We start from the raw sequence: 14677 nt of genomic DNA, 5'->3' as shown, positions 1-14677 counted from the left end.
TAGGAGAGGTTGGTGGAAACTGGGTGGAAATGAGCCCATGCTGCAAGTAATTCCTGGTGACCACTTGACAGCGCATAGAGGCCCGCACGCGCACGCACACGTCGCTGCATAGCGATTGGGCTGTAATATATCCCGAACGGGTCTCCAGGTCTCCTCGACACGCATAATGACGATATCTAGCTCGGCCGACTTTATCGGCGTTGCTTGCAACCGAGTCAGTCAAGCAACAGACTGCAACCTCGACGGCCTGGTGGCTTTTGCGGCGGGACGCTTTGTTGCTTTATATCGTCCTCAGGTGTGCTCCGGTGCGAGTTGCTGAGACTCTAGATCACCATATTAATGTTGGCATGCTTGATAGGATCCAGCACGACGGGGGGTGAAGACGACGTTGGTGGGACATAAAGACAGAGTGAACTGTTTACGGTTCTTGCGACGAGGTACTATCAAAGGAGAGAAGTGGGAAGGACTTGGTGTGGAGTTTCTTACATCGTTCTCCTCAGGCACCGGCGCGGAGCAGAGAGACGTGGGATTGGTGACGGGTTCAGCAGACAACACACTTCGTATCTGGAAGCAAAGGGATGGAGACGAGGTAGACCACTATATTCTGGGAGGCATTCGATGCCTGCGTCTAACATCCCAAAACAGTCGTGGAGTTGCACAGCTGTTCTAAAGGGTCACACGGCGGGCGTGTCATGTCTGGGAGTGTCCCGAGGCCGTAACATCCCTGGCGAGACCGACCTGGTCGCCTCAGCAGCCTCAGATGGCACCATAAGGATATGGGAACGCCGAGAGAACGGGGCTGAAGGTATTTTGTTGAGTGCATTCCCCACAAGCGCTGAGATTCCTCACAAGCACCGTGTCATCCCAACCCCAAAGACACCACGGAATGCGTGCAGATCATCAACGTTGGATCTCGATATCCGATGGCTTTGGCTTTGGGAGTGCTCCCTGGGTCGGATGGTGGGTAGAGCTTCGTGAGAAATGGAAATGCACGCGGGAAGGCTGACGACGATCTACAGAACCAGTGCTTGTAACCGGGAGGACGGATAGCAAGTTGAGCGTCTATACTCGTCGCGATGGAAACGTAAGCTGGAAAAAGCGAGTTCTCTGCCGTCTGCGCTTTGTAAGATCCTCATAGATTGTAGTTTGTGGAAAGTCTGGTTCTCCAGGGCCATTCGGATTGGGTGCGATCCCTCGAGATCGCAACGTACACGGCGAGCTCCGGAACCAACGAGCAGTCGAAACACTTCAAGGACGGCGACTTGATAATCGCTAGTTCCTCGCAAGACCGATACATTCGTACCTGGAAGATATCGCAAACTTCTTTGGATGCGGCGAATCCCGTGGCGGATGACTTCACGTCACTGATGATGAGCGCTTTGGCGGAAGCGGGATTGTAAGAATCTTCACAAAACTATCTCGATCGCATGAGTCGGACATCTCACAGATGGCTTGACTGCAGAGACGAAGGAGACATGCAACTGAGTACTAAAGCGCATATCATGGACCTGGACACGCCAGCTGGGTACGGCCAGTGAGACATTATTTTGATCGCACCACTTCATCGTCAAATGACGAGATCGACTGTCGCAGGAAACAGAAGTATGCCGTCATGTTCGATGCGCTTCTGATGGCCCATGACGACTGGGTACATAGTGCTTGGTGGCAACTACCTACAATAAAGGGTGAGCTCGTAAAGCAAATCTGATCCTGCGCCATGATCGCAACCGACTCACCGCACTTCCGCAGATGGCACATATCACCAGCCCATGACCCTCATATCAGCTTCCGCGGATAAGTCGATCATGATATGGCGTCCTGACCCGGCGACTGACACCTGGGTGAACCAGGTTTGTCTGAAGAAGAGGGGTAATTGCTCAGACGATATGCCCACTGACTACCGTTTATAGGTGCGATTGGGGGAGATTGGAGGAAGCACGTTGGGCTTCTACGGTGCTCTCATAAGCCCGCAGGGCACGACTGTCATTGCCAATGGCTACAACGGCGCTCTGAACGTCTGGTCAGAAACGAGCAAAGATGGTACGAGATTGAAGTCGATGAAGCGACATTGTAGAACATGCTTTCTGATGATCGTTTCTTCAGAATGGTCGCCGCAGGTGGGAATCAGTGGCCATAAAGCACCCGTTGAAGACCTCCAATGGGATCCATCGGGTCAGTTCATCGTCAGCACCAGGTAAGGAAGCGCCGGGGTGATGGGACAAATCTCTATGGCGTATTGACCAATGGTCCGTCTTCCATCTAGTCTCGACCAGACGTCGCGGCTATTGGCACCTTGGAGGCGAGGAGATCTGACAACATGGCATGAGATCGCTCGTCCGCAAATTCACGGATACGACATGCACTGCTTAGCATTTTTCCACAAGTACGGTTTTGTCAGTGGAGCCGACGAGAAGGTACTATGCGAGATAAAGAAAGACGGCATATGTAGCTAAGAGCTGACGACGTATGAATAGATTTTGCGAGTATTCGAGGCTCCAAGGACATTCGTGAGGTCTCTGGAACAGCTGACCCAGGAGCGAGAATCGGACGAAGTGATGGAGCAGCGGCCACTCGGTGCCAGCGTACCTGCTCTTGGATTGTCCAATAAGGCCGTCTTTGAGGGTTAGTAGGGAGTTGGTTGCATGCTTCATGCTTAATATGGCCAGCTGACTAGAACGATTTTAGGTGATGTGGCCGGCGCACCAAACACGCACGACTTTCGAAATCTGTCTGCATACACCGCTGTCGCGAGTACCTCAACATCATTCACGGCTACAATGGCGCAACCACCGTTTGAACAGCATCTGCTGCAGCACACGTTGTGGCCTGAAATAAATAAACTTTACGGACATGGATATGAGATTGTGAGCGTGGCAGCAAGTCACAATGGAGCATACGTTGCTTCAGCTTGCAAGGTATAAAAGGGGTACGAAACGCTCAGATCGTATCCTGGCCCTCACGATGATATCTTTTGTTTAGGCCGCCAAACCAGAGCACGCCTCCGTTCGATTATGGTCGACGAAGACGTGGAAAGAACTGTGTCCACCGCTAGCAGCACACACCCTGACAGTCACCGGAATCCGATTCTCGCCGGACGACCGTCGTATCCTGACTGTGGGACGCGATCGTGGATGGGCCTTATTCGACATAAATGAGGATGCAGGCACATTCACCTTGCTGGAAAACAACACCAAAGCACATTCCCGTATTATCTGGGACGGTACCTGGACTCACGATGGGAAGTATTTCGCCACCGGATCCCGTGACAAGACTGTCAAGATCTGGCACGGCGGGGAGGACGAGAGGTCATGGAAGTGTGTGGAAACTCTGAAGTTTCCAGAAGCTGTTACCGCTATCGACTTTGCGCCTTACTTTGTTCATGGACGGTGAGATATCATTCGATTCGGTACAGGCTGAAGAATCTGTATCTGAACCTCCTTTCGCAGGTATGTGCTCGCCATCGGCTTGGAAGATGGACGAGTGCAGATCGTACAAATTTCAATCAATAATGGCACACTGACGCAGACGGATGCCCAAGACCTCTCGTAAGTACTCCGCTTTCTCATCCCGCTTTCCGAAAGAGCAAAAAATGCTTATTGGTTCTCTTTTCATATGTCGCGCCGCCCCAGGGATGTACATGTTTCGATTGTGAATGCGGTGAAATGGCAGCCGATGAAATCGCCCGCTGATAACAGTGCCAAAGAAGTATCACTAAAGCTTGCAACGTGCGGAGACGACTGTTCCGTCCGGATTTTTGCTGTCACTTTCACCTTATAATCGGCGTTGTTGCGTAGAGTTCGTAGCGCGCAGAGAAATAGAAACCTTGGAATTCTCGAATAGAAACGAATAGAAGCTCATTGAAGGAAGCTTTCATAATGCGTCCATAGGATGGATATTCTCAGTAGTTTTCTCCGTGAAAAATACCCCCATATCCCTTTATAACGCCACCCTGCGTATGGGAGGACAACCTGGCACCGCTCTTTGGGAAACCTTCGACCCCCGCCGTTCTGTCGCCTTCCTGACGATGCCCCATTGCCCCCGAGGCGAACTGTGCGTACTTATCTTCGGGACTGAATAAGACGGGCACGTCTTCCGATGTTGCGAAGCACCCCATCTTGCACTGCTTATACGCAAGTCTGTGGTAAAGCGTTGGGGAACTGGACATCAGGAGCCACTATACAAACGACGTGAACACTCCTCCCTGCCTCCTCCCTGCCTCCTCCCTCCCACCCCTCCTCCTCCTCCGTCGCCCGCTGCGTGATGGTTGGCTATTCTTCAAGATTAGTTTGGTGTCCAGGCCTCCCGACCGTGGGCCTGGGCTGCGAAGTTTTTGTGTGTCTTGTGACACGCATGGACGCACATGCAGACTCATGCAGACGTGATGCAGACGTCCAGAAAGCCTCCACAAGCTCCCATTTTCCCAAGATCTTCAACGACATCAGGGCCTCCCGCTGTCCCCACTGTTGTCCTTCGCATACCACTTCTCTTTCCCACGCGACGCTCGACCTGCTAGCTCTTATAATACTCTTGTGAGGTCAACGTCCGCTCATAAACCACATTTCTGTACGGTAGTCGGCGAAACGATGTTCTGGCGGTTTGGGTTCCACAATGCTTCGGTCATAGACGGACTGCTAGAGAAGGAAGGCGTGACGCTGGACGAGCTGCTGGAGGAGGACGAGCTGATGCAGGAGTGCAAGGCGCATAACACGAAGCTGGTTGAATTGTAAGCAAGTGCCGGTTGTCTTATCACAATGCTTGGAACAGTGAACTCAGCGCCGCGTCTCTGCAGCCTTAGCAAACCCGAAGTGCTCAAACAGCTGCTAGGCTTCATCATCAAATCGGAAGATCTGGACGAAAGCAAGCGATTCAAGTGTGTAGCCGTACATGGAATCGAGGACATGCCCCTCCTAATACTGACTACGGCTTACTCTTCTAGATATCCATTTGTAGCTAGCGAAATCATCAGCTGTGAGATCTACTCGATATGCGAGGGAATCATGGGAAGCGAGGAGCTGCTGAATGAGCTCTGGGGGTTACTGGACCGTCCCGCACCGTTGGATGCCTTAACGGCAAGCCACTTCGGCAAAGTCATTGGCGTACTCCTAGCAAAGAAGACACCTGAGGTATGCGCTGACAATCGAACGATGTGAAGCTCAAGCAACTCACAATCGTTGGACCTCAGATGGTTGCGTTCATCCGCAAACAGCCCAATGTGGTGCAGCAGCTTCTCACACACATTGCTTGTTCTGCAATCTCCGATCTCCTGCTGAAGCTGATCAGCATGAACGACATTCCAGAAGGGGCCGGTATCGTTGAGGTACGACTATGCTCTGGGATAAGGACAGCGGAGCTGGATCCTGACTTCCGTATGTCTTCCACTAGTGGCTCAGTAAGGAGGGACTCATTACGACGCTGCTGAGTCGACTGGACCCGAAACTGGACTCAGAGGTACTGCACATCACGCTCCTTTCCGACACTGCGTACCGAGCTTCACTGCTAAACGACAGAATGAAACATAGGTGCATAACACGGCTGCCCAAACTCTACTGGACGTCATCGCTGTGAGCTACCAAACAGTTAGCCCACAGGATATGATGAATGCTGGCTTCGGAGGATCCTTGCTTGGCGAGGAGGCAGGTTTACCACCACCAACTCCTGGAAACACCCTGGTGGACGAACTGAAAAGGTAATCTTCCTCGCCATTGCATGCCCACCTCATCAAACTGATTGACTTCTTGGTTCAGTGAGGGGATGATGAACAAGCTTGCCTCGTATATGCTTGATGACCCAAGCTCGCACTCCGCAAGTGCTCTGATGAACGGAATCAACATTATCATCGAGCTCATTCGCCGATATTGCAGGTAATCGCGGAACACCGCGTTGTCAGTGATATTCGTTCAAGCTAACGGAGTGTCTGGCATTTCAGTGAGATTGAGCAAGCAGAGTATCTCCAGCACCAATACCAACTTTCGCAAGCACACCAGCGACAAGCAATCTCCCCTCCATCACAGGAAAAGCTCAAAGCGCTAGCTACCGATCTCAATGACTTGCTACACGTAATCGGAGATCGCTTGACGCAGTTTGCTGAGCTGCTGCATGGTCCTCCGAAATCGGTATGTCTTTGTCTTATGCAAAGCGCCGCGTTCGGCAAGCGCTAACGCTGACCAGGCTCCACAGGAGAACCCTACGACCACTGGTCAGATCACACCCTTAGGGTCTGAACGGCTCAAGACCTGCGAGTTATTTGCGGAAATCCTGCATCTTCAATATCTGTACACCTCTAGCCCGCTGTTCGAGAGGTTTATCACTGCGGGCTTTCATGACCCATCGGAAGAAAGGGCCGAAGCGAAGGAAACGCCGAGCGATTCGGGAGAATCCACAAAGTCTCCGCCCACACCTCCGCACCCTGAGAGAAGGGTGGCTGACGAGCTCGTTGCCATCACTGACAAGTTCATAGACGCAAAAGTACTACCTGCATGCTTGGTAAGTCCTCGTTCCACCACATCTTACAGCAGCGCGACAATGTTATTGACCCTGGCCATGTAGGACCTTTTCTTTCGCTACCCCTGGAACAACTTCCTCCATTCTGTCGTATACGACATGATCGCGAAAGTGTTCAACACTTACCAATATACCAGCTCAATCAACCTCATCAAGAGTCCTGAGACTCAAAAGGGCGTAGAAGCAGGGTCCCCAACAGCCGCAACCCAGTCAGAACCCGTAAACCCGGCGCAAGCTGCTGTGGAAAAGCAAATGGGTGCGGTGCAAGTTGTAGTGAGGAAACTGGTTCTGTCGGTATGTGTCGTGGTCTCCGAGTGCAGGCGGAAAAGGCTGCCTGAATATTCGATGATAACGTGTACATTCAGATTTTCCAAGACGGGCAATTGACAAAACAAATAATACGAGCACAGAAAGAAAACGATGAGCACGTGTAAGTACCCTTCCGACACGCTGATTTAATGAATTCCGAGGTTTACTGTATCGCGTTCTGCAGAGCCAAACCAAAAGGGGTACGGCTAGGATTCATGGGACATTTAACGTACATCGCTGATGAAGTGAGCAAGCTATTGGAGAAATGCCCCGAAGATCTGGTTAAGGAGCTAAGTGGTGAGTGCCACCACCGGTAGAGACAAACCACAATTGCCCGTGCTCATAATTGTTCACGACAGATCATATCGTAGCCGATGAGTGGCATAGTTACGTCTCCGGTCCGCTGAAGGAGACAAGGGAGCGGGATCGACAGCCTCTCGGTGGCGTGCGGCCAAACGCTGGTCCACAGAATCAAAATATACCCATCCTGGGAGCAATTGGCGGGAGCTTCACAGGCGCTCCAGAAGAATCGGAAGAAGTCAAAATCCGTGACGATTTGTATCAAGAAGCGGCAGAGGCAGATGATGACGATGACGACGACGATGAGGCCCTAAGCGGCATAACTGGTGGTGATAATGGTCTTCCTGGGGATGGCGACGGCACTACCGTCCCGACGTCCCCACGAGAAGAGCATGATTGGGAGAAGAATGTGGATGTGTGGTCGGCGGATGCCAGTTACGATTAACAGCACCGGAAGTCAAGGCGGCGGAAGGGGCGACAATTTTGGGTAGAAAAAATACTGATACGACTATGACTACGTTAGAAGAGACACATATGATGAGATACCCTCCGGAGCCGTTGGAGCCAACTGTTGCGTGTAGGCAGAATGAGGGCCACGGCCCGTAGACTCCTTTTGCACTTTATTTTGTTAATATCATTACGCGTTACGTTAGTTGCTGTGGGTAAGGAATGCTGCTCACTCCCGTTTAGCGGACAAGAAATGGCCTGAACCTGAAGTACAAATGACAGACGGAAGCGGTTCTTTTATACCCGCCGCTTACGCTTACTTTTTGTCTTGCTGCATGCACGCGCCCTTCCGCCAAAACCGGCGAGATTTCGTCGAAGGGCGGGCGACTGTGACGTAAATCCCCGTCAAGAGAGCCGCCGCGCACTGATGACACACGCACGGCCTCCCCTCTCCCCCTCCTCCGCCGAAGCCACGCCTCAACTCCAGGAGCCTCAAAGAGCTTCTCCGCAAAACGCAGATATAAGTAAGCCGAGGGACAACCGTTAGCTCCACCACAACACGTCCCACGAAACAAACCAACTCCAACAAGGCTCTCAACTACATCATACCAAGGTTGCATCTTTCTCTCATCTTGGACCATGTCTTGTGCGATCTACAAGTTTTGGACTCTACGTCATACACAGAGGCGATAACATGGGATGCTCATACTTCCTCTTCTTTCTTTTTCTAGCCTTTATCTCAGCCGTTATCGAAAAAGTCCTGCATCCGACCTCACATAGCACCACCATCACAGAACATAACCACACCATGCCAGGACAAACTGCAGACCAGAGCGGCTCCCAGTTCGACCATGTCTCCATTATCGTCTTTGGCGCAAGTGGAGACTTGGCCAAGAAGATGACCTACCCAGCTATCTACTCGCTGGTGAAGAACGGCAGACTGCAGAAGGACAAGTTACACGTTGTTGGCACCGCTCGGAGCGAGTATAAGATTGAGGACTTCCGCAAGAAAATTCAACCTGGCATTTCTGTACGTGTTTGCGCGCTGGTGGTGATTTGCCGACCGAGATCATCCTTTAAATATGACCCTCAAATTCAATACAGAAAAAGGACAAGAGCGAGTCAGAGTCGAAGGACTTCCTGGAAATATGCTCCTATGTCCAATTGAAGGGCTACGACGACGCGGAGTCGTACAAGAAGCTGAACGACGAACTGAACAAGCTCGAGAGGGGTTCAGGGAAGCATCTGCGGTTGTTCTACATTGCTCTCCCGCCGTCCGCCTTTGAAGATGTGGCTGCCAACGTTCGCACGGCGGCATGGGCAGAAGGAAAGACGAACCGTATCATCATTGAGAAGCCGTATGGAAAAGATTACAAATCTGCAAAGACTCTGTCTTCTCATTTGGAGAAGCTCTACAAGGAGGAGGAGGTGAGATTGAATGCTTGGCCTCACATTTCCCATTCCTGGTTTCTATTACTCATACAGCGGTCAAACAGCTCTACCGGATTGATCACTACCTCGGAAAGGACGCCGTCAAATGCGTCCTGCCCCTGCGATTCGGTGCCAACCCCATCCTCGCAAATTCGTGGTCTCGCGAACACATCAAATACGTCACCATAAACTTCAAGGAGGAATTTGGCGCTGAAGGACGTGGCGGTTACTTTGACGAATTCGGCATGATTCGTGATGTTATGCAAAACCATTTGATGCAGTGGATCATTTTGTCTGGGATGGAGAAGCCCAAGAGCTTGTCTACGAACGATATTCACATCGCAAAGGTACTGTCCGCCTTGTCCCGAGAAAGAAAGCGAACATACGTGGTACTCAACCTTCAACTGTTGCCAGTTGAACTTCATCAAAGCTTGCCGCCCCATCCGCCCGGAGGACACGTTAGTTGGCCAGTACGGCGCGTCTTCCAAGGACAAGGACAAGAAGGCTTATGTCGACGATGATACCGTGAAGGACGACTCGAAAGCCAACACGTTCGCCACAGCCGTTCTCTTTGTCGACACTGAGCGATGGAAGGATGTTCCTTTTGTCATCCGTGCAGGAAAAGGTGAGTTTTAGAACATACTTGATGCAGGGTAGCACTGATCGGCTATAGTCTAATCAACCCATGAACAGCTCTGGACGAAACGCGCGCCGAGATCACATTCGTCTTCAAATCCGACAAAGACGCCCTCTTCCCCACCAAAGCGCCCACCAGCTTCACCATCCGCGAGCACCCCCACCGCTCCCATACTCTCACCCTGTACACTAAGCAATCCGGCTCCGGCTTCAGGGTCGTGTCCGCGCCCCTCGCCGTCGACATGGTAGACACCGAGCTTGGCACCGCCGACAAGTACCAACCCAGCGCATACGAGTCCCTGATCTACGATGCCGTGCAGGGTGACCAGACATGGTTTATCCCACGCGAGGAGGCCGAGGAAGGGTGGAAGATTTGGGATGATGCGATCAAGGGCACGGAGAACCGTACGCCGTTCAAGTACGAGTATGGAAGCGAGGGCCCGAAGGAGGAGAAGGAGTTTTTGGAGAAGTGGGGTGTGCGGTTTGGAACGCAAGAGACGAGTGTGGCCGATGTTACCAAGTTGTTTTCTGCGGCGAAGATCTGAGAAGGGAGGCAGCGGGTAGTACGTTACCCGTGAGTAACTGGAGTCTTTGAGGCCGAGTGGAGCTCCTGTGTGTGAGGATATCATATGCGTTTGTACATACATAAGCTGGCAAAGCAGCGTGTCTCTGTCGACTACCTTTTTGAATGCAGGGGTTGCGGGGGTAATGATGAAGTGAGCGCGTCATGACGGGAGCGGCGCCTTCTCTCGCGTCGTTGTCTTCCTCCTTCCGCGGCTGCGTTCCATCCTTCCGCGGAACTTTCCAGCCTTCCGGAATGAGTTCGCATCGACGTGCGATATCGATACTGCACTCGTTTAACTGGATAGTCGCCCGGCGCTCTTCGACCGGTCCTTCTACTCCTACTCTACGGAGATAAACCTGTCCAATAGTCTCCTCAAGATTGCTACGCGTGCCAGCACAGCACTTCCAACTGAGCGAAGAGAAGCGAAATTTCTTAGACGCACACACAAGAGGCATAAGCTAGCCTCCTGAATACAAACCGAGAAGTCTCGCACACCGGCCTCACGCCCATCGTCCACATGTCCGCCTCAAAGCTAGATCTCAACAACCTCACTGAGGACCAAAAACTCAAAGCCCTCGCCGAATTCCGCACCCTCCTCGGCGCCGAAGAAGGGTCCAAATACGATGACCCAACCCTTCTCCGCTTCCTCGTCGCGCGGCAACTGAATGCCCCAAAGGCGCTGGAGATGTTGAATGGCTATGTGGAATGGCGGGAGAAGGATGGGATTGACAAGCTTCCGATACCGGGGGTGGATGGGAACCCCGTGCAGCAGAATGTAAGGGGCTTCAAGAGTGTGCCGGATGCGAATTGGGATATGACGAGGGAGGGGATGCCGGAGGAGTTTAAGAAGTTTTATGCTTGCATGGGTATGTGCTCCCAGAATCAGCCACGGAGGACGCCGTGTTGCCACTTGAAGAATGCACCCTAACCGTTTTAGCGAATGATAGGTGGAGGGTGTTTCCATAAAGTCGACAAAGAAGGCACACCTGTCTTCATCGAGCGCACCGGCTACCACGACGTGAAAGCCCTAGCAGTGAAATGCCCGCCGCCCGTGATGCTCGACTGGCACATCCGTAACAACGAGATGATTTTCAACGTGCTGATGCCGGAGTGCTCTGAGCGCGCAGGCAAACTCATCGAGAAGCATACGGTCATCTTTGATTGCACGGGATTGGGAATATGGCAGTTTGATATGACGGGGCTGAATCTGTTGAGGGCTGTGTCGGATTTGGACTCGAAGGTTTATCCCGAGCGGTTGGGGAAGCTGTTTATTGTGAACACACCTGGTGAGTCTCATTGCTTTGGCTGTTTGTGCTCATGAGAAACGGCTAGACTTAACAACTCACGTCGCAGGCATCTTCACACGCGCATGGAGCATCATCAAACGCTGGTTGGACAAACGCATCCTCGAAAAGATCTTCATCTGCGATTCAAACTACAAAGAGGTCCTCCTCCAACACATCGACGCCGAAAACCTGCCCGACTTCTTGGGAGGCACCTGTAAATGCAGCCACATGCCCGGCGGCTGCGTCCCATCACCCTACCTCGAAAGCAAAAAAGCCTCGGGCGGAGGCGACAACTTCCAACACAGCGCATCGCTGGGCTCCTCCACGCACGAGCACGAGCTCCTGGTTCCCGCTGAGGACCTCGAAGGCGCGCAAGTGAGCCTGAACTACAAGTTCAAGACGACGAAGAAGGGGGTGACGTTTGAGATCAGGCATCGGAAGGAGAGCGGGGAGGAAATCGTGGCGGTGCCGTCAAACTCTTACGAGAGTCATAAGGAGACCGTGTCAGCGTCTGTGCCGGCCCTGCCTGGGAAGTACATTCTGTCGTGGCAGAAGCCGTCAGGGGGGTTCTCGCTGTTCAACTCGCTGCAGTTGGACTATTCGTGTGATTTGGAGTTGCAGGATGGGGAGGAGGTGGTTAGCGAGAAGGTTACGATCTCGTCGGTGGATCCGTCGCAAACGACGACATCGTAGTGTACAGTGGACGTTGCGGACGCCGAAGCATTTGAGTATTGTCCCGTCTTAACATTGTCAAATGAACATTACACCCTTGTCTATACGCTTAATCTATTAGTTTTGTTGAGTCTGGCGAGTCAAAGCATATCATAGTATTCCGGTTTATTTCTCCACATCAGGACACCAACTGGTCTTGCGATCCAGAAAGCGCCGTCGGAGGAGAGTACGTATTGGGGTTGCCCGACAGCTTCACCGCCGGCGTCGATGGTTTTCCGAACCGCTTCTTTTGCCTTGGTGCACGCGGGATCGGTTGGTGGCACCCTGCAGCGCATGCATTCATGTTCATTGTCAGCAGGGATCGAGAATCGATGAAGGAAGGAATATAAAGCACTTACCAAGATATGAAGCATAATTACTCGTCCGCTCATGGCGGACAGGGCCGTCATTGTAAACGAGATCGAAGCCTCCGACTCGTGGTCTGATGCTTTTGCCGGAATGCCTGCCCATTCCCGGTTACATCAGCAACCGCCGCACATCCGGCGCTTTGCACTTGATTCTCAAAACGCATACCTGCGTTCCAAATCGACGACATCGAAGCAGTCCTGCACCATCGCGTGCTTCAGGTCGTAGTCCCATTGCGTTTCGGCTGTCAGCGATGGGGAGGCGTTTACTTCTAGTAACCATCTGTGGGTTGACTTGAGTGAATGGATGTCTGTGACGGGACAACTTATGAGGAGCAGGACTTACGGCTTAAGGTTTTGGTCAATGAGGATGTCGTAGCCGTAGCTGGCGGGATCACGGTTGTGAGTATCGGTACGATGGACCTTGCTACACCAGTTTTCAGGTCAACTTACAGCTCAAAACAGTGCTTATCATTGATCATGACCTTCTGCACGCTCATCAAGCTCCTAACAACGCTCGCCTCCATCTCCGTAAACAGGTCATCGACCGCTTTCGACCCGTGTCTGGCCGTAAGGAACAGCTTCAGGTTGCGGAGCAACCATTTGCAGCCCCGGCCGGAGATGTAGTTAGGCGAATGCTTTTGGATGGCAACGTTTGTTGCGTGTATATCTATGATGTGTCCAAAATGGTAGGCCTTGTGAGATTTCTTGTTCACATGTGTGGGGGGAGGATTTGGGGGACGCTTACACATGTTACTGATGTCCTTTGCTTGCATCGAGAACTGGGTATTCGAGAAGCGGCAGAATCCGTTTCGGTGGATGTAGATCGTTAACGGGTAGTATGAGGTGACCAGCACATACACACGGATATCAAACTTCTTTCCTGCAAAATGACCGCCCCATTAGAATCTGAGTGGAACAAGCGCCATGCATCGATGAACTCACCTCCTATGAGCAAAGGATTCTCAATATACCTCTGTACGATATACGCCTCCGGCGCATCATCCCCATCCCTATCCCCCTTCACATTCCCCTTCACATCCTTCCTCCACCCGTTAATCTGGCTGATCTTATTGATCAAGAAAATGCCCTTGCCCTGCGCCTTCCCGACCGGTTTCATGATCCAGACGCTTCCCGGGTTGCGCTTGAACTCCTCGGTGAACAAGGCGTGTTCGGCGGGAAGGACGTAGGATGGGGAGAGGAAATCGAATTTCTGGGATTCGGTTTTGCCGTACTCTTTCTCGATGGATTTGATCATGCGCTTGACGTTTTTGACTAGGAGGTCTTTTCGGGTCAGCTTCCCTTGTCGTGGTGGAGATTGTTGGGAAAGATAGACAGGTAGGGATTCGGTAGCGAAGGAAAGGAGAGGGTGAATATGAGTGGGCTGATATAAGTTGGTCCCTCCGTCTCCAAATGTACAGGTGCGTTACTCGAGGCTCCAATATCGTCGTCCAGACGCATAACGCACCTCATAGTGGTTACGAAAATGGTTGATCCGTTGATGCTCCTGCAAGTACACATGATCGAAAGTTTCGTGGATCCAGTGTACGTCCGCCCAGAAGAAGTCCCAATCCATGTCCCTGGTTCATCATGAGAATATTCAGTTCGGACAAGTCTTCACAAAAAGCTGAATGACAACCGTACACACCCATCAGCCTCCTTCCACCCGCGATCTCGCATCGCATCATACACCGTATTCCGAATCCCAGTCCGAAACCGAATCGTTTGAGAGGGACCAGCATTCGCCGGCGATCCATTCGATGCCATCATGGTGGATGGCGACTGCGATAGAACCGTATTTGATCCTATTGCCGCCTGGTTCAAGTTTGACTGTGATGCGAGAGGGGTTGATCGGCCTGATGTCGCTAGGCCGGTCGATAGCCGTGCGGCCGTCGTTTTTTCTCGGGACATCATTTTGAGTGGAGCAAGACAACAACCAACTACTGCATTCGCCGATAAGAAAATGACGCTTTGACGTTTCTACCCGGCGTAGAACAGTGTCTTCTGACAAAATGGCACTGTTCTCTTAGATGTGGATGAACGGGACTCGAGGGACTCGATCAAGCTGTTTGCGAATTGACGGGTTCCGACGTTCCGCCTCCGCCCATGACTGTGTCGCGTTTTGT

General features: G+C 52.1%; 5 protein-coding genes across 5 annotated transcripts; 4 read left to right on the top strand and 1 right to left on the bottom strand.

Moving 5' to 3' along the window:
- The first annotated feature begins 2 nt into the window (after nt 1–2).
- EV422DRAFT_318476 (quinon protein alcohol dehydrogenase-like superfamily) lies at nt 3–3838 on the top strand. The gene is made up of 18 exons (XM_053066255.1): nt 3–295; nt 359–437; nt 501–589; nt 646–805; nt 877–960; nt 1020–1084; nt 1146–1396; nt 1463–1525; nt 1594–1685; nt 1750–1850; nt 1911–2040; nt 2104–2194; nt 2264–2414; nt 2475–2622; nt 2686–2915; nt 2980–3386; nt 3447–3545; nt 3630–3838. The coding sequence occupies exons 1-18, from the start codon at nt 167–169 to the stop codon at nt 3775–3777; spliced, it is 2517 nt and encodes an 838-aa protein (XP_052928265.1). The 5' UTR covers nt 3–166; the 3' UTR covers nt 3778–3838.
- A 560-nt stretch (nt 3839–4398) lies between these two features.
- Nucleotides 4399–7805, top strand: EV422DRAFT_519911 (SIT4 phosphatase-associated protein-domain-containing protein). Its single transcript, XM_053069632.1, has 13 exons — nt 4399–4723; nt 4790–4870; nt 4937–5123; nt 5183–5317; nt 5383–5448; nt 5520–5686; nt 5745–5861; nt 5927–6113; nt 6178–6483; nt 6547–6795; nt 6867–6931; nt 6995–7107; nt 7170–7805. The coding sequence occupies exons 1-13, from the start codon at nt 4584–4586 to the stop codon at nt 7553–7555; spliced, it is 2199 nt and encodes a 732-aa protein (XP_052928264.1). The 5' UTR covers nt 4399–4583; the 3' UTR covers nt 7556–7805.
- Nucleotides 7806–7928: 123 nt separating this feature from the next.
- On the top strand, nt 7929–10388 carry EV422DRAFT_519900 (glucose-6-phosphate dehydrogenase). Its single transcript, XM_053069631.1, has 6 exons — nt 7929–8170; nt 8289–8587; nt 8662–8985; nt 9054–9335; nt 9403–9613; nt 9682–10388. Exons 2-6 carry the CDS (start codon nt 8366–8368, stop codon nt 10167–10169), a joined length of 1527 nt encoding a protein of 508 aa, XP_052928263.1. The 5' UTR covers nt 7929–8170; nt 8289–8365; the 3' UTR covers nt 10170–10388.
- Nucleotides 10327–12241, top strand: EV422DRAFT_519898 (CRAL-TRIO domain-containing protein; the record flags this gene model as incomplete). The annotated part of the gene is made up of 3 exons (XM_053069630.1): nt 10327–11055; nt 11137–11475; nt 11543–12241. Coding segments are annotated over exons 1-3 (977 nt in total), but the record flags the coding sequence as incomplete, so codon positions are not given.
- EV422DRAFT_519895 (tubulin-tyrosine ligase family-domain-containing protein) lies at nt 12242–14628 on the bottom strand. Its single transcript, XM_053069629.1, has 9 exons — nt 14200–14628; nt 14020–14131; nt 13497–13848; nt 13300–13434; nt 13005–13221; nt 12898–12936; nt 12721–12834; nt 12546–12649; nt 12242–12471 (listed from the first exon to the last, which is right to left on the bottom strand). The coding sequence occupies exons 1-9, from the start codon at nt 14463–14465 to the stop codon at nt 12326–12328; spliced, it is 1485 nt and encodes a 494-aa protein (XP_052928261.1). The 5' UTR covers nt 14466–14628; the 3' UTR covers nt 12242–12325.
- Nucleotides 14629–14677: the final 49 nt, after the last annotated feature.

This window comes from Fimicolochytrium jonesii (genome assembly GCF_025526975.1).
Source record: "Fimicolochytrium jonesii strain JEL569 chromosome Unknown EV422scaffold_4, whole genome shotgun sequence".
Classification (NCBI taxonomy): domain Eukaryota; kingdom Fungi; phylum Chytridiomycota; class Chytridiomycetes; order Spizellomycetales; family Powellomycetaceae; genus Fimicolochytrium; species Fimicolochytrium jonesii.
Note: the sequence above shows the minus strand (reverse complement) of the source record. Positions and strands in the feature narration are given on the sequence as shown.